This window comes from Rattus rattus, chromosome 1 (assembly GCF_011064425.1).
Source record: "Rattus rattus isolate New Zealand chromosome 1, Rrattus_CSIRO_v1, whole genome shotgun sequence".
Lineage (NCBI taxonomy): Eukaryota > Metazoa > Chordata > Mammalia > Rodentia > Muridae > Rattus > Rattus rattus.
The window spans coordinates 172077002-172095536 of record NC_046154.1 but is presented as its reverse complement, the minus strand read 5'-3'; the positions used below and the strand labels follow the sequence as shown (position 1 = coordinate 172095536).

Here is an 18535-nt window from a genome sequence, read left to right as displayed (position 1 = left end):
CTTCCATCTTTCCTTTCTTCCTTTTTTTTTAACTTAATCACTTTACCTCCAGCTCACTGCTCCCTTCCCAGTCACCCCCTTCACACAATCCTTCCCCCTCTCCCTTCCCCTTTTCCTCTGAGCAGGTGGAAGCCCCTCTCCCCACATCCCCTTACCATGGCACTTCAAGTCTAGGTGCTTTCTCTCCCAGTGAGGCCAGGCAAGGCAGTCCAGCTAGAAGACCATACCCCATGTACAGGCAACAGTTTTTGCAATAGCCTCTGTCCAGTTGTTCAGGGCCCATACGAAGACCAAACTGTACATCTGCTACGTATGTGTGGGGAGGCCTAGGTCATGCCTGCGTATGTTCTTTGGTTGGTGGTTCAGATTCTGAGAGTCCCGAGGGTCCAGGTTAGTTGACTCTGTCGGTCTATGAGTTTCCTATCCCCTTCATCCTGCAGCCCTTCCTCCTATTCTTCCATAAGAGTCCCCAAGCTCCATCCGCACTTTGGCTGTGGGTGTCTGCATTTGTCTGAGTCAGCTGCTGGGTGGAGCTTCTGTGTGCAAGCCATAGGACTAGAGGCTTTCTTGGCCCCCAGCTTCCCCAGGGTTTCCAAGAGCTGCTGACACCCATGATCCTGTGCTCTCAGCCTCTCTCTGCTTGGGGTACTTAGAGCTCCTGTGACGTAACTACACGGAGCCACTAAGGTACAAGCACCAGCCCGAGCCTGTGGCTTGAGGGAAGAAAGCAGATTTTATGATGGAGAAATTAAAAAGCATTTAAAAATTAAAAAGGGTTGTTCCATATTGGTCAAGGCACGTGTATGGTGAGAGTGGCAATCGAACAAACACCAACTTAGGTGACACAAATGAAAGGCAAAAAAAAAAAAAAAAAAAAGCTTCCGGGCAATGGTGCCTTGTTGGGGCAGTAAGGCAGAGCGATTCGTGGATGGGAGTCCAGGGCTTTTGTTTTAGCCACTCAGTGTGTAAAAGCTTCTGAGAAGAGCCTGTAAACAGGGCTGGATCATTCTATACTAGTCTCCCTATGAGGATAATGAGGTTAAAAAGATATGTAGGGGGCTGGAGAGATGGCTCAGTGGTTAAGAGCACTGACTGCTCTCCCAGAGGTCCTGAGTTCAAATCCCAGCAACCACATGGTGGCTCACAACCATCTGTAATGAGATCTGATGCCCTCTTCTGGTGTGTCTGAAGACAGCTACAGCATATAGATAGATAGATAGATAGATAGATAGATAGATAGATAGATAGATATAGATATAGATATAAAGATATGTAGGTTTTGAAAACCATTCCATGTTGGTTTTTGTAGACTCCAAGTCTAAGTTTCCAGCCCTGAGTTTTAAAAAACATTTTAAAAAGCAGCAAATTTTCAACTTAAGTGTGTGTGAGAGAGAATAGACAGTTATATGAGCCTCATACTTATATTTTCCCTGTAGGTTTGGTACAACTAGAATTTAGACAATGAACAGAACTGGAACATATGTTGGTGAAAGTTTGCTTTTGGAAAATGGCGAGCTCTAGTATTTTCATCTTCATCGAAAGTACTCAGTCTTTAGTTGAAGCTAAGCATATTTAATAAGATACGGTGACGCCGAACAGTTAAAAAGAGTTTCGGTTTGCCCTTTCTGTTTGCAAAATCATTTTAGCGAGCACCCGTGGAACAGCTGATTTATGCGTATGAACTCCTTGATAGAGCAATCGCTAGCATGAACTGGAATTGCATGTTAACTACCTTGTCAGACGGATCATCCGTAATCGACCATTGCTACGTCAAGGTAAGGGTGGACTTAACCTCATGTCAGATTGGTGGTTTCCTTAAGTAGGAAAAGAGGTGGCTTTGCAGAGAGGTTATAAAAGACTCGTGGTTTGTGGGAACTTCCTTCTCATAGGCCAGAAACAGCTCTTCCCAGAAGAGACCAAGGAGAAGTGTCTGAGTGTAGAGGGCACAGGTCAGGCAAGCCAACGGCTCAGGGCTAGAAGTGAGAAGAATTGAATGACCGTGTGTAAGACAGAACTTGAAAGGTAACAAGGCATAGCTATTTTTAGGCTGTTTTGATAGTCATTTCTCTTTTTAATTTCTTTTCCAACTCTCTTGGGCTGAAGGACTCTCATGATGTAGATGGAGACACCTACAAGCCGATCGCATCCAACAGCTACATAATGGACCTGCACCTTGAACTAATTCAAGCTCAGCACCGCATAGCTGTTGTGCTCCTGGACCAACTGGATGGTAGGGGCCGCCCACAATTAAGCCAAAATCTAAGGGTAGAGTCGATTGAGTCTTGTAATCGTGTATTTGCAGCCTGCTTTCCAAACGAGTTTTATTATTTCATTTGGTTCTCCTCGGATTAATATCAACAGATACTCTGATTTATCAGTTAATAGTTTGCATAGCAGGTCAGTAGATTTCTAAGAAAGTATGATTTTTTTTTGTTTGCTAATAGTAAGTTACTGGTGCTTTGTTAATTCAGTAGACTAAGCATTGATTTAGTGCCTATCGAGATCCTTTGTTTTTACCCATAATTTTATGTTCCATCCTTTTACATTTATATGGCTTTCAAAGCCGTTTAGGTTGCGTGCTAGTGATGCACACCTTTAATCCCAGCACTCAGGAGGCAGAGGCATGTGGATCTTTGAGTTCCAAGTTGAGTGAGTGACAGGCAGAGTGACACAGAAAAATCTGTCTTGAAAAAAAAAATACCAACCAAATAACAAAAAAAAAAAAAAAAAAAAGAAAAGAAAAAGGAAAAAGAAAAGAAAAAGAAAACACAACACAAAACAAAACAAAACAACAACAAAAAAAAACCCCAACCCAAACCAAAAAACAAAAAGACTAACAAGCCTGTTGTTTTTGATGTGAGAACTAGAGAGGGCAAATAATCATAAAAAGATCTCTGTTTCACTTTGAGCGAGCTGAACTCCCGGTAGCCTGCCTGTTCCAGGAACAAGCTTAGGGAGACTCACTAGCCACACTCAACATTTGGTGCTGAAAAGATGCGGCTGAGAAACGCATCTTAAAGTTCAATAGAAGGATGGCGTCTGCTTTCCTTCAAGAATACTCATGACTCCCTATATCATCCTTCATAGAAGAATAGGGCTTTGTTTGCTCCGGGGTTACCATTTAATGGTTTCCTCTGTAACTGTTGCTTGTTAGGGCTTTGAAGGCCAAATGAGCTCTCACGGGGGACCACACACAGGTATTGATGGGAGGCCTGGGCTCGATTTTCAATGGAGTTCATTAAGGGTCTGTACAGGAGCTCTGAGTCTCCTTGGTGTTTCTGCAGCTGCTTTATTGATCTTCCATCCTGACTCAGATGACCATTTCATCCCTTCAGTCTTCCTTCGCTCAAGTGTGCTGCCGCCAGGTTCATGCTCCAGAAGCGCCATTTGTACCTTTCTTAGTCAAGAACTTCGCAGTGGCTGCCCACCGTTGGCCCTGGCTTTACCTTGCAGTCACCCATATCTGCACTGAAAACTTCCTGTAACTCTTACCCTTCAGTAGAATCTGGTTCTGTCTTTCCATCAGTTTCTACCATTTAACACTCATTAGCACCAATGACGAAACTCGACAAGAGGGATGTGCTGTGAGGTTCTTTTAGGAAATCCCATGTCTTAATTATTGTTCTATTGCTGGGAAGAGACTGTGACCAAGGAAACACAAAAGAAAGCATTTAATTGAGGGTTTCCTTACAGTTTTGGAGGTTGATTCCATGACCACTGTGCCAGGCATGGCCCTGAGCAGTAGCTGAAGGCTACATCCTGACCCAAAAGTTGGACACAAAGAGGGAGAGCCTGGGCCTGGCATGGGATTTTGAAACCTCAAAGTCCACCCCTAGTGACACAACTGCTTCCATAATACCGCCACACTCACTGATCTGTCCCCAAATAGTTCTATCAACTGTGGACCAAATATTCAAATTCATGAGTCTTTGGGGGTCATTCCCATTCAAACAACCACACCTTGTAAACTTTGCAGGTCAGAAATAAAATGGTGCCAGGTGTCTTGTGGACCAGAAATAAAATGGTGCCAGGTGTCTTGTGGACCAGACCTAAGAATTGAGAACTCGCACTATCTTTTCCATCTCTTGAGCCAGTAACACTCATTCTATTGGGCCACTATGCCAGTCAACCCCATCTGTATACAAACTGTTACTATGGCACTCATTTCCCAGGGACCCTGGGGACACGGTTCCTCTAGAAAGGGCCAGGGACAGTTTGGTATCAGAATTTGCTGTTTTATGTAAGAAGAAGGCAGGGTAGGCAAGAGTTTACCCGCAAGATGATTTTATTGAAGATGAAACTGAAAATCAAATATTTTTATAATTTAGAAAATCTATGCCCATATGCACATCACTGGAAAAGAAAAGAAGGGGATGATAATTAATCTCTAATCTGCTCGGGGAGGGTGGTCCATGCCTGTAAGTCCCAGCATGGGGGAAATTAGAGGCTACATACCAAGCTCAAGACCAGCCTGATTCAAACAGGGGGCGCCTGTCTCAACCAAAAATAAACCAAGGTCTGTGCTTACAAGGTCATGGTACAACACGTGCCTGGTGTGCCCAACGTCATCATCAGTTTGTCCCCCAGTGTGACAAAAATGAAGCTTCCTGCTTGGTTCATAATAGGTGTTGTTCAGCTTTGCAGATTCCAACTGTTGGCTCGAACTCTTCTGCCAAAGGCTGGGAAAAATTCAAGAAGGCCAGAAGCACCGAGTGTTTCTCAGGTAGGCTATTAGCGTTGGGATGCCTTGGATTTCCATGTTAAACTTGTGGATGACGATTAGCTGTATCCTGACCTTTTAGTAAACGTTTGTCTGCCCTTACAGAGTTAACTGTGATGAAGAAAATAAAGAAGAACACGCTGTCTAAAGCCGTCTACCTGATGCAGAAGGCCCTTTTACTGTTCGAGAAGGACATAGCGTGTGAGATCTCATGGAACTTGTTGACGGTAACGTATCTCTTCTTCTTGATTTGTTTCCCTGGCATCCCATCCAGCTTCCTATGCCTCAAGTCCTGAACTGTTTTGAAATGAGTGTTTTTGTCTCTAGAGACAGCTGACTTGGGAAGCCAACTAAAATGGGGAGGAGTCAAAATAAGGGAAGTTAAAATTGGAGTGACCCTGGTCAACCTAGTACTGTGTTCGCATTAAACTCAGAATGCAGACCACCTATTGGTTAAAGGTATTTTCTCTTCAGATGCTGGTAATGTATGGAGCAATCTCCTTGTCCATATCTTTGAAAGCTTAGTGTTGGGGATGGAACCCAGGGCCTCCAGTGTGCTAGGTGCCCATTCTACCACTGAGCTACCTCTCTAGCTGCTGTGGCTGCCTTTAACATGGCGTCATGCTGGAAGTTACTTTGCCTTTTCACTGATTCCTAGACTGAGGCTTTCAGTAGAACTTGATGGCAGTTGGATTGCACAGTACGAGGTCTTCATATTTGCCCTGCGTGTGACCCATAAAAGTTGAGTTGCACTGTCTGTGTTTGTCGGCTTCCCAGTGCTTCGAGAAAAGGTGTACAGATACGCATCCTAAAAGGAGTCATTGTTTATCTGCCTCACAGATTAGGGATTCCAGTCCCCGGTCACTTAGTCCCTTTGCTTTTGGGTCTCTGGTGATACAGGAGATACGGTGAAAGTATCTGCTCTCGGGGAACCCATTCACTCCATGGAGCTAGGACGTGGAGAGGTGGGATCTCAGCCTCCCCTTTAAAAGCACGCCCCCAGAGCATCACATCCCACTAGGTCCCACAGATTAAAGCCCTACTGCCTTTCAGTGCCGAGGCCGTTGACCTAACACATGGAACTTTGGGAGATATTTCCTATCCTGATAGAGTGAATATTACATTAAAACAGAAAGCAGTGCTACAAGTAACTTGGCTAATAAGACAAGAATAGGCTAGATCCTAAGCCAGGTCAGTCACAAGGGGTTAAGGATAGAACACATATATGTAGCAGGTGAGCGTGTTAAGGAGGACAGAACACACATATGTAGTATATGAGTGCATTAAGGATCAACAGACAGAACCAAGAGAGAAATGGAAGAGAGAAGAGAATGCTCCAGGACAGGGAAGGGAAGGAGAAAGAAAGAATAGAGCAGGGGTGGGCTGCAAGGTAGGTACGTTGTCCTTTGAGGAAGAAAGGAAGGAATGGCGGATAGATGCAGATGTAAGAAGCTCGTTGGTGTGGAAGGAGGGGGTAAGTTGATGCTGTCTTGCCTCAATAATTTGATAAAACAGGAAGCAAGGGTTTCCACCAGCAGGAGAGCGGGGAATAGTTGGGATGAGAAGGGGAAGAGGAGAGGAATTGGGACTAGGGAACCTGATGATAGGCGCGACTCTCCCCGAGGGTGGGGAGTGTGGATCTTTAGAAGATCCTTCTTCATATTGGTCAGATCTATCCCGGTGAGACCTGTTTAGTACCAGTGACAGCAGAGTATTTGTCACAGTGAAGATCGGGGTCATTAATCTTTTTGAATGACTGATGTGGTTAGATCACAGACTTCCTAGCTGCCCCAGTATCTCGGACATCAGGCCAGGCTGATGCCAACAGGCCCTTGCCGTGGAAGTTAGAACACACAGGTTGGGCTGTCGGGGCTTCTTGGTGTTTAGGCTTCTATGGATTAAATCCCAATCAGGTGGTGTGGAATTTTATGCCGCCCTCTGAAAATATGTGGAAATCACATCTCTCGTTTGCTCAGGGGACTTCTCTCTTTTCTTTAAAGAAGGCTTCTTCTTTTCTTTAAGCTCCCTTATCATGTTGTACATAACAGCTGTTTTCTTTCTGTTCTCCCACTTTAAGCTGTCTCTCGTAATGGCGTTCCTCTCCAGGTTTATAAAGGGAAGGTCCTCTCTCCCTTTAAGGATCCACCATGTTGTCTCTGGAATGATAAACTGTCCCAGGTTAATGTCTAATGCCTCAGGGCCTGTTCTTAGCTTCCCTTTTCACCCGTGGTTGCGGGGCTTTCTCACCTAAGAAAGCTTATCATGAAGACTGATCATGAAGTCAGCTCTTTCCTGAACCTGCAGCTCTCTGTCTCTTTGTTATTACAGGTAAGAACTTAATTTTTTTCTGTATGAAAAAAAAAGTTCAGATTGAATAGGGAAGGGAATAAGGCATCAAGGTGAAGACTTTATTGTTACAGAAAAACCATAAAAGCCTGTCAGAGACCAGAAATTCAGTGTCTGAGAAAGCTGGAGGGATGCATTTGAGGTTAGCAAGTAGGATTCTGGAAACTTGGACATAGACTAAGGCTGAACACTTGAAGGACGCTGAATAGCCATCGATGAGGGGGACTGTGGAGAGAAAGAACACTCCATCCGGACGGACAGGATGTGTGTAGAGCCTAAGGACCCAGGAGCTGCGGCTGAGCCTGGTCCTTTTGTGTGTCACTCATGCCGAGGGGTGTAGATGAGATGGGGAAGGAGGAGGGGCTTTGGTGGAAGGATGGGAATGCAGGAGAGCTCTCGAACAGCGGGCTTGACAGATGCCATCATTGTCCAAAGTGGGCGAGTCCGTCCCATCAGGATTTGGGAAGAACTTTTGGATTTCCAGCATTTGAGTTGGGGATGGGGATTGGTGGCAGAATTGGGTGAGTTTAGACCTGTCTTCTCAGCAGATGCTTTGTGACTGCCAGCCCGCTTAGAGGACATTGGCACTCTGGTCCCCATTTCTATGGAGAATAAAACATAGTTTCTTAAAAAAAAAAATGTTGCTCTCAGGACCAATCCCACATGCTTGTGGAGCCCGGGGAGAAGGAAACCTTTGCGGTTTCCTTTCTACTTCCAGAACACGCCATTTCCTTGTTATTTGTCTCCTTCCCACCCAGGTTTGGGAGGAAGATGGTGGAGAAGCAAGGATAAGTTTCCAGGTCTTTCTATCTCCTAGGACTGTTTGAACTCCAGAAAAATTATGAGTGTAATGTTCTCATAAGATATCTCCACGAGAGAGAGGCATTTAGAGGCTCTGCTCTTTATGAGGGATACTCGACACGGGGTTTCTGCCAGCTGGGAGCCTGCTGAATATTTATGTGAGGTCCTGCGTCTTTGGGAGCCACCACTGCTCCTCAGTGGCAGTTCTCATCCAAGGACTGCGGTGCCACGATGGCTCCTCGGGGCACTCTCCTTAACAGCGACGTTACGATTCAAATAATTGTCAAACTTTCTTTCCTTAAAGAAGATAAATAAACTTCTTTCCCTTGGCAATCATTCTCTGCTGAGGAATATCACAAAATATTTTTCCTTATCATGGTCTTGTAATAAAATTGTCCCCAAACCAGTAGTTGATGTGTCACCTGATACCATAAAAAAGGTATGAAAAAGCTTGAGTCTCTGAGGAACGCGTAAATAATTCACACTTTGTTTTGGTTTTTCAGAAGTTTTCTGCCCTTGTGGATCCATATAATCTTATCAAGTGTCTGTGGTTCCAAACCAATTAAAAGCGGACCAATTTGTGGTCACAGACAAAGGACAGACTTTTGATGTTAGCTTCCCAAATGGGATGAAGGCTTTTTGGTTCTCCTTGTTTAGATGAATGTCTTCATCCCGTTCTCCAGCCTTGCTATTTGGCGGTCTCGATCTGTCTTGGTTTTGTACAGTAAGCCACGCCTCTGTTGTAAGGGACGGCACGTAGTACCCCTGCTGGGTGCCTTTCTCCCTTTGAGTTGAACAGCCGCCCTGTGGCTTATGTTAGACATTTAGTTCACTGAGGCGGCTACCAGATGACCTTTCAGTTTCAGTGTCTTAGCAGATGGCATTTCTCACTGGAAGAGAGCAGAGACGCTCCTAAGTGTTTTCAGGGTAGGTTTTTGATGTTTCTTGCATCCAAATATCACAGGAGGAGGAACTACCTCCTCCTCACTACACATAAAGATGCGAAAGGGGCCTATTGACTTCTCCCTCCTTGGAAGCCGAACCTTCTGTAGCGACAGGAAAACACTGTAACTTTAGTATACATACCCCAGAAGCAACCCCTTGCTGAGGAAAAGGGGTCTCTCTGTGCTCCGTGTAAGGAAATGGAACTTGGCAACCTATCTGTGTGCTGATGAGAAGACTATGACCCTGTTCTGGGAATCCTCAGTGCCGCTGATCCACACTTCATTTTCCCAGAAGCTTCTGTTGCAAAGAAATCCAAGTGTTGCATCTGGGTTTTTCGTAATAACATCTGCTGGAGCCAAAGTGACCCTGCAGCGAGATAAAGTCAACAGTGCCAAGTCCTGGTGTTGGTATCCTGACTCTAAGCAGAGGAGCATTACGGCCTAGTGTGGGACCGTGAAAGGCAGCCCGGTTCCCGCTGAGCTAAGGCTAGAAACCCCAGAGACCCTGAAGGGACGCTGGGAGTTGCGTCTGTTCCCGGATACTAAGCTCCTGTCACAGGTAGAGGACTGACCTGTGGTCACATAGGCTCAAGGCAGATCTCCATTATAATGAGGTATCTAAAGACCTGAAGGGCTCAGCCAGTAAGCTTCCTTTCTCAGACACTCCTTGTAATAGGTATTTGATCTCAGGCCTACCCTGAGAAGTGGGGTGTGGTTCTACACATCCACTTTCCGCCTTGACAGCCGTGACAATAAATGCCTTAAAAACCACGGATTGTCTCTTTTCTTTGGGATCCACCTTGGGGAGCAGCAGAGAAGACCTTCACCCATACAGCTGCTGTATAATCCCTGTAGAAGACCCCTCTGCGCTCCCAGCCACGACCGAGCCAAACTCAAGCTGACTGCTGTCATCAAGCCAAGGACTCTACCTGAGGGACCAGCCGGAGCTCAACCCCACCCCACCCCGGCCCCCGCCCCCACACACAAGTCCCAGGCCAGACCCAGCCCGTTGGCCCATACTCTGTTCTCAGTTCTGTGGCATCCCGAGGCACCTAGTTGTCCTAGAGCCTGAGAACCAGATGGCCCCCAGCCTCATCTCAGGCCCGGGGACCCCTAAGCCAGCTCTGGATATTCCTTGCCTCAGACTGTGCTTCCCCACCCCTGGAACGGTGTCTCGTGGCTTCCCCATTGCCCAGCACCCCCCTGGCAATGACATAGGGTAAACATGGTAATTTCCCCGCATCCTGCCTCCCCAAGTGGCAGAGCAGACGCAGGACCTCGAGCCCTAAAACCTAGCAGATTCATTTTTACTATTGGTACAGAGTGTCGTTGTGTAGTCCCATTTTGGAAGCAGAGCTAAGAAAGAAACCACTGGAAGTTCTAATACGTCCTAGTTTTAATATTTACAGAATCTATGCCTATAACTCTATCCTGTGAACCGAACTGGCACTGAGTTTATTTCTTTTTCTTATTTATGGAATTTCAGTCAACCCCATCCTATTTGTTTTCATCGAGGGAAGTGTGACCTGTTTCTTTCTCCCCTCTGAGACCCTCTCAGTTCTTTCCGTCTGTTCTATACTAGTCTTCCTTGTGGAAGAGCAGAGATCTTTCTGATCCTGACCCCCCATCTAATGAGGTCATGGTCTGAGCCCTGGGTTTCAAGCATTAACAGCAGGTTTTGGCATGGTTATGTGGTAGAGATTTTCCCAAAGGTCAAGTGCAGTGAGCTTTATCTGGTTTGTCTTCCCAAGGCTGTTGGTTTGGCTTAGCTTTGCATTTGGGCATAGGAGCATGAAGTATAGGAGCTGGGGTCCGGTTCTGGTTCTGCTGCCGGTTAGCTCTACGTTGTGTGTTCTCGATGTCCTCTTAAGTCTTGAAATATTCGTCTATTAGAGGGAGGTTCTTAGGAAGACTTGACAAAATGGTGCACATAAATTTCTTAAAAACAAAACAAAACAAAACTGGGCCTGGAGAGATGGCTGACTTGTTCTTCCAGAGAACCTAGGATGGGCTCCAAGGGCCCTGTGGCACTCACCACTGTGTGTTACTTCAGCTCCCGGGGCACGGGGTGGGGGTGGGGTGGGGTGGGGTGGAGGGCAGGATCCAGCATCCTCACACAGGCATACATGCAGGCAAAGTGCCAATGCACACAAAACAAAAGCAAACACATCGTTGAAACCCATTCTTAGCTTCTGTTACCTGCTGGCCACTGCTACTGTAATGGCTGTCACTGTTCCCCTGCCCTTCGCTCGCAGCACCCTGTAGCACTCGGTTAGGGCTGTCCTCTGAGCTTCGGCCGCGTTCATCTTCACGAGACAAGGCGTCGTGCCCCACGCCTCCCCTTGATTTATCTCGGAAAGCACGTCGTTTATTCTCAGCCACGGTCCTGGCCGGGTCTCTCTGGGGATGACTTAAGCTACTTCTCATCTCCTTCTGAGGTGCATACTCTCACGCTGGGGACCCAGCCTCACCCCGGGGAGGGGCTCTGAGACTATAGCGATTGTGGCACTCCATCAGCGCCTCTGTGATAGTTGTTTACGCGCATCTTAATCATGCCCTCAAGATTGCATTACATCCTCCCATTAGTGTTCCGATGCACCGTGGGTGTCAGGCGCGTGACAAATGGATTTAATGTCAGCCTGTCTTCATAAGCACTGGCAAACTTCTGAAGAGAGGCAGGTCTCATATTCTCTCATGGGAAGTATAGGCATCTGTATTCAAACAGAAACCATCGGGCCTCAGTTCACGCAGCAGACTTCTGCTCAGATGGCCATGGCGAGCATGATTGTAGCCTCGCTGCACCGCCAAGGAGGTCACTTTGCATTGATCATCCTGGCTAACCTTTGTCCTTAGTCGGTGAAAGGGTCATCTCTCCCTTTTAGGTGTGATAAGCCCTTCTAATTTCCAAGTGATGTCATCACAAGACATGTCTGGGAAAGTGAACTAAGAGGGGGAACGGTTGTCCCGGTTTTGCAGTTGTGAGACCTTGGTTTGATAAAGCACTGTTCTAGATAACTCTAGAAACACCCTTTCAAAATTGAATACAGCTGCTTTTGTGAATTTTTGCTTTTTGACCCCACCCCCCATACTATTTCCTCCTGCGTGGTTGAAGATCTTGAACCATCCCCAGATACTTTCTCCTGAATGAACTCTCCTAGCAGCTGCAAGATTAGCCTTACTAAGTTGGGCCTTTATCTTTAACAGGCACTAGAGTCTGCCTTGAGTTCTCTTATAGAACTTATTTAACCCAAATCTAGGACTTTGGTTTTCACACTTTTCTTTTCACTGACTTTTTTGGGTGAGCTGAAACACTGATGCCTCTGTTTAAATGGTCATTTTGTAAGCTGGGCCTCCAAGGATAGATAAAGAATCTGAGTTCAGAAATCTCTCTTAAAGTTGGTCAAGGCTGTCCAGTCAGAGCCCTGTGATGTTTCAACACTAGTGGATGGTCTTAGAGTTTAAAGTGTATTGCTCACTACTTACAAAAAAAAAAAAAAAAAAAATGAAGTTTGCCCTTCAGGAGATTTTAGAGGATGTCCAGAAGTGGTGAACCATCAGTGGCTTGGTGTGATCTTTACATCTTCTTAGAATACAAATGACTATCTATCCAAGGGGATAGATAAAGAGCTGTTCCCATCACCAAGGAGTTCAGAACAAAGCTCGGACATTCGGGTCCACAGATAATGTACATCGATACCCACGAGATTAGCAAAGATGAGTGGGAAGGGGTGCAGAGAGCCCAGGGCTGTCACAGAGATGTCAGTGGAGATGATGTGCCAGTAGGTCTCGGGCCAGCCAAGAAGCTGTGATGTTTCTGGGAAGGGAGGGATACACGGAAGTGGATGGTCTTAGAGGTTTAAGCAAAGCATAAATAGAGAGGTAGGTATATGGGTTGATTCAGTCCAGAAGATAGTCGTTTTATCCTACAAAAACCGGCTGTGCTCCATTCGACACTTACAAAAAAAAAAAAAAAAGAGTGAAGTTTGCCTTCAGGAGATCTTAGAGGATGTATTTTTCAGAGAGTCAAAAGAAAGGGAAGTCCCTCCCCCACCCATCCCAAGGATATAAACATCACTCAGTGTCCAGTCTTCTCTTTAGTGAGCTTGAAATCCAGTGAGCTCCAAATGCGAATCTTTCAAACGCTACATCTTCCTCAAGCCCCTCCGAGGAGAAACAACACAGGCTCTCTGTAGCAGAATGGGAACGCCTGAGGTTTGGTAAACAGACATTAGTCGTAGGAGATACTCTGTTGCATCTGTCTACAGGGCAGAGCTTCTGAAAAGCAAGGGAGGGGTAGCTCTCCATCTCCTTTCTGGCTTCCCGGGAAACTTCTTTAGTGGTTCATTATAAGCACCAAGAATGCTATGTTAATACTTTGTCTATTAACTGAGCTTAGCATTTTAAGGATACTAACATTTTCCCCCTGGTCTATTGGGTTTTTGAAAATTAGTAATAGATGTTTAAGATGCTCAAACACCTTTAAAAATAGTTATGATTTTTATTTTAGGTGTGTGAGTGTTTGCCTGGATGTAAACACGTGCACCATGTGTATGTTTGGTGCACACAGCGGCTAGAGAGACCATCGGATCTCCTGGAACTGGGGTTCCCAGGAGGCTGTGAGCCAGTACATGGGTGTTGGGAAGACACTTGGGACCTCTGGAAGAATGAACTGCCAAACCCCCTCTCTACCCTGTTTCGATATCTTACAAAAGTAAAGACAAGTACATTTGGTCTGCCGATAATAGTCGAGACTAAAATATTACTATTATTGTTTTAACTAGTGTTATTAGTACTGTTAGGAAGCTTGCAAAGCTCTGCGGATGCAGCTTATCTGACTATAAATATGGTTCAGCTCTGACGGTTAGGTATCGTCTCTATAGCAGAATCACAGAAGTGACATCTTGATATAAACTCCCAATGACACGCCTTTCACACACCACACGTATCGATAGTCTTACTTCTTGAGAGTAGATTTTATATTATTTGGGTCGGGTGTGCTTCCAAGCTTGTGTTTAGGTGGGCTGAAGTTGTTTATCAGCTTTTTAGTAGCTGGTGGAACTTTTTGGGATCAATAAATATACTATCATATCATCTGCAAATGATATTTTTGAGTCTGTGTTATCCCTTGACTTTTTTGATTGCTCTGGCTAGAGCTTCAAGAACTAATAAAGTATGAGGGGAGCTATCCTGATTTTAGTGGGATTGGATTTAAATGGCAAAAAATGTCTCCATTTAATGAATATATGGCATCTAATTGCATTTGTTCTTTTGACATAATCACGTTGATGGTTTTCTGTTTCCACTGAAAGAGGCTTATTTAGTAGTCTGTTTTTATAGTCCTACAAAAACCGGGCTGTGCTCCATATCGACATGTGTACGTATGCCTCTGGGATTCAAGAACTGGTATAGAGAAAGAGAATGTTCACCACAGGAGAGTTCTGCAAATACAGAGGAGCTCCCGAGATATCTTTTCTATTTTCACACTTCGTTACAGGAAGCGTATGCTTTAATTGAGAAGGTCGAGGCAGAACAAAATGCCCTGTATTCCTATCAGAAGTACCTGGAGAGTACAAAAGTAAAGAGGAGCAGGGTCCCTCCCCCACCCATCCTGCTGGCCCGAACTCACTGCTCTGTGACTCTGAAACCTGCACCATTCATCTCCGATGTTAAGGTAAGGCGCTCTCCTGTGTGCTGGCCCATGCCACGCCTAAGTGCTCTTGTGACTACAATGACCCTTCTTACGATTGTTTCCAAATAATCTTATTTATAAGCACCGAACACCAGAGTGGTATTTTCATGTCTTATCCACACTTAATTTATTCACGATATTTTCCCTTTATGAGTTGTCTTCTAAGGATGTGTCAAACACTTGGGAAGGAGAAACAAGAGGGAAAAAAAAAAACCCAGTTCTCTCTGCATGTCTTTGTCACAATGACACTGCATTTGTAGAAAGATAGAGATTTGGTTTTGTCATGGCTTGGTTTCTCCATCTATGGTAAGAAGCAGACACTGAAGGAGGTCTGTATGACATCAGTCCAGGATCTCTGAGAGCCAGAACTGGAGACATAGGTCTGCTTTATAGGATATGGAATTTGAAGGTCGAGGTCTTTTCTGCAGGTCACTATGGGAAACAAGTTTTGACAGATTTTGTAAAATGTCTTTCTGGAGTCTTCACTTCTTCTATATTTATTAGGGACGAGTCCTTTTTTCCCATCCCTGAGTCCCAGTTGAGTCAATGATTTCTATGGAACTCGGCCTTCCAAATGGGAAAACCTTTTGGTTTCTATATGGGTTATTTCATGTGTTTTCCTAACAAGAAAACGTTTTCCTGGAATTCTTCAGGTTGTTTATATTTTAAATGATTTTGAAACTAGATCTTGCTTTTCTTTTTAGGTCCTCTTGATGTTGAATCACTTGGTTTCATTCCTATCTTTGATTATCTTTAGGGCTTTTTTCTAACACAGAGACTGTCTATAAGCCTGTGTGTTAAGCCTGTGTCGGAGTGCTGTAGACCTGTTTTACTGTTTTCTTCAGCCAGTTATGGGGGACAGAGTCAAGTTTTGTCCCTCTACATGAAGCTGTTCCTGTGGGCCTGTGTCTTGAGTTCACCAGGCAGGTTTGCAGGCAGAAAAAAAAAATCAAGGGGTGCTGCCCACGGCTCTGCTGGCAGCAACCGGGGAAGATCTGCGCTGCCTCCGGGAGCCCGCACCAAATGGCCTCCGTGTTTTCTCCTGTTAGAGAGCAGTCTCTTCTGGAAGGCCTCTCTGAAAGCCTCCTTCCCAGCATTTGGGGCAGAGAACTGTTTATTCTCATTCAAAGCCCAGAGGCCTTGTACACATTTCCTTGGGCCAGGGATGTGGGGCAGGGGTGGCAGGCTGGTCTCTTCTGCCTGGTAGCCTCAGGGAGAAAAAGGAGCTGCAAGGCTGGGAGCAAGCCTGTTAAGGTAGCCTAGGAAGCCAAACCCAGTTTGAAGATGTGAAAAAGGAAGCAAGCCAGGGCTGAGATTAGTAGGGAGCTTTGCCACCGATAAAGTCCTTGTCCTGTCCCTATAGCCACACAGACTTGTGTGGTGCCTCTTGCCTTTTAATCTCAGCACTTTGGAGAGGGGGGGGATCAGTTTGTGGTCATCCCTTGCTTTTACAGCAAGCTCGAGGCCAGCAGGAGAGCCTGTTTGAAAAAAGAGAGACTGAACTAATATATAACATTACCAACATATTATCTGATGACTTTCTCCTGCTTTTATTAAGCACATGCAATATAATTTATCAAAATAATTACTGGAGCTATAGACCTGATCACATTGTTTTGTGATATTTTTTGTTAATTCAATACAATGAGTTCTTTTCTTTTTTCTTTTCTTTTTTTTTTTTTTTTTTGTCTTTTTTAAGTTTTCAGGGTTTACAGGCACAAAGTTAAACATGGGTGAAATGTGGCTCATTCTTGAGTGATCTTTAGATGGATGGATGGCTTGGCCTTTAGATCAATGGGTGTGGACTTCCGAGGGGTGGGCGTGGACTTCCTTGAGAACAGTTTTTGTTATTTCGTTCTTTAAGACTGGAGTAGCAATAGCATTCATCTCTCATGGCTGTGCTGCTGTGAGAACATCATTTTAGGACAAGTTTAATGTTGGAGATTTTGGGAACCTGTGCTAGGAGTAAGAAATTAGTACAGAACGAGAGCTGTGTCATTTAGTGTTTTCAAATATGTTGATTTAACCCAAACATTAATTTTTTTCAGTATTACTATTTAGTGACGGTTTTATTGTATGCTGTGTGAACCTAGGAAGACATCAGTGCCTCATATTTGACTTGTAGCTCTGGTGCTGTTCAGTGGCATGTATATAATAACGTATGTAAATTACTCATTAGGAGAGTTGGTTCAGGAAGGTTTGCCCGCTGCTTCCTCTGTTACCACTAGGTGGTGCTGTGGGCTTATGTAAATTTTCTGGTTTGCTGGTTTGGCCATCTTTTGTCTCCATGAAGCCTTCTCCTAAGCCATCACTTGATTAAAATCTGTTTCTATAGTTGCAAATGCTAACGTTACTTACATTGTCTATAAAATCTTATTTCCAAAGTTAGTGATTTGTTCACACCGTCTCTATTCTTATGTAGATTCTAATTACACATTGCCTCTTTGTGTTACACAGACTGGGAGCAAAATAAAAATATAAAATCTGCTTGTAATAATGCTTTTAGAGAGAATTTGCTCTTGGCTTGTGCGGTATAATTTAGAGCAGTAACAATCTGTCACACAACACAGTCTTTCTGCACCCGGCAGCCCCCACCCCCACCTCCACCCCCACGGAAAGTGTACTCTTTTTTGTGGGCAATTGAGGGATGGTAAGCCCATTATTTCCGAGTTCGTGTTTCCTTTTGTTTCATTTGACCTTTACCCTTGTCGTCCTCTAACCTCCAGCTCCTCGGCTCTCTTCTTTCTCTCTCCCCTAACTCCATTCTGCTCCTGTCGGTTGGCACTCTTAATTAGTCACTATATCATAATCACCTGAGAGGCTTTCTCTGGCGCACAAAGGATTTGACATTTGTACCAGAAAGCCTCACTTGTTGAAACCAGGAGCCTTGGGTGGCTTGGCTATTGGTCATTTTAGAGAGTATTTTATTCTGTACAAACTATTTAAAAAAAGTGACCTAGAAGCTGAGTATCGGTGGCTGATACCTTTAATCCCAGCACTCAAGAGGCAGAGGCAGGAAGATCTCTCATAAGTTTGGGGCCAGCCTGATCTACAGAGTAAGTTCCAAGACAGCAAGGGCTACATAGAGAAACCCTGTCTCACAAACTAACAAACAAACAAACAGTCCAGAGTAGGATCGGGTTGAGACCCACTCATGAAGATTAGACCCCAGGTCTCGAGTGAGTCAGTGAATTTTCTTCAGGCTTTCTTGCACATACTGTGCCCTTCTGGTGTAAAGGTTGTCTGTGTCTTAGCGCCTCACCTCTCTCCCACACCCTGTTGGTTTCCTCATGAGTCTATGTCACGTGAACATCTTTTAATGCTAATCCCTGTTCCCATCCACTCTCATTTGAGTCCCTCAAGATGAATCTGTCTTTGGCATTAACATCTGTGTCTGTTTGCTCTGAGTTAAAATGCTTTGGTCTTTCTGCATCTTGGTTCCCCGAGACGGTAGCAGTTCCATCTCAAAGGAATATAGTGAATCTTAGCTGTGTGGTCTTTGGCAATGATGACTAAAACACACGGGAGAGGATACAGTCTCTGTAAGCAAATCGTGCAGGCAGGACTGGGCATCCGTCTGCATGGAGAAAGATGAGATCAGAGTCTTACCTCTTGCTGTAAGAAATCAATTCAAAATAAGTCAAAGATTTTATGATACCTGAAGCTCTGAATTTGCCACGGGGGTGGGGGGGAGGGAGCACCTCAAGATTCAGGCACAGTCTATATCTGAAGGAAACTTTGTAAAAAAAGGATTGGGATGGCTCAGGGGGGGGAAAAAAAGCAAGATTTGACAAATGAGATTGCATGACATTACAAAACTGTTTAGAGCCAAAGAAGCAGTCTGGTGACAAGGTAGTTTATAGACTGAGAGAAGTCCTCATTAGTCATGGCACTGACAGAGGCTTAATGTTTAGATTATATAAAGGGCTTAGAAGACTAAGTTTGGGCCTGGAGAGATAGCACAGCAGCTACGAACACTTACCGCCTCTTGCAGAGGGCTTTGTTCCCAGCATCCATACCAGGATGCTCACAAAT

General features: G+C 44.9%; 1 protein-coding gene across 1 annotated transcript in view; it reads left to right on the top strand.

Annotated features, from left to right (window-relative positions):
- The window catches only part of Cfap54 (cilia and flagella associated protein 54), a 276477-nt gene that overhangs the window by 45708 nt on the left and 212234 nt on the right, over positions 1-18535 (top strand). The window contains exons 16-20 of the mRNA XM_032911469.1: positions 1647-1775; positions 2104-2230; positions 4637-4723; positions 4826-4947; positions 14306-14482. Coding sequence (XP_032767360.1) covers positions 1647-1775; positions 2104-2230; positions 4637-4723; positions 4826-4947; positions 14306-14482 — 642 coding nt within the window. The remainder of the gene's footprint in view (positions 1-1646; positions 1776-2103; positions 2231-4636; positions 4724-4825; positions 4948-14305; positions 14483-18535) is intronic.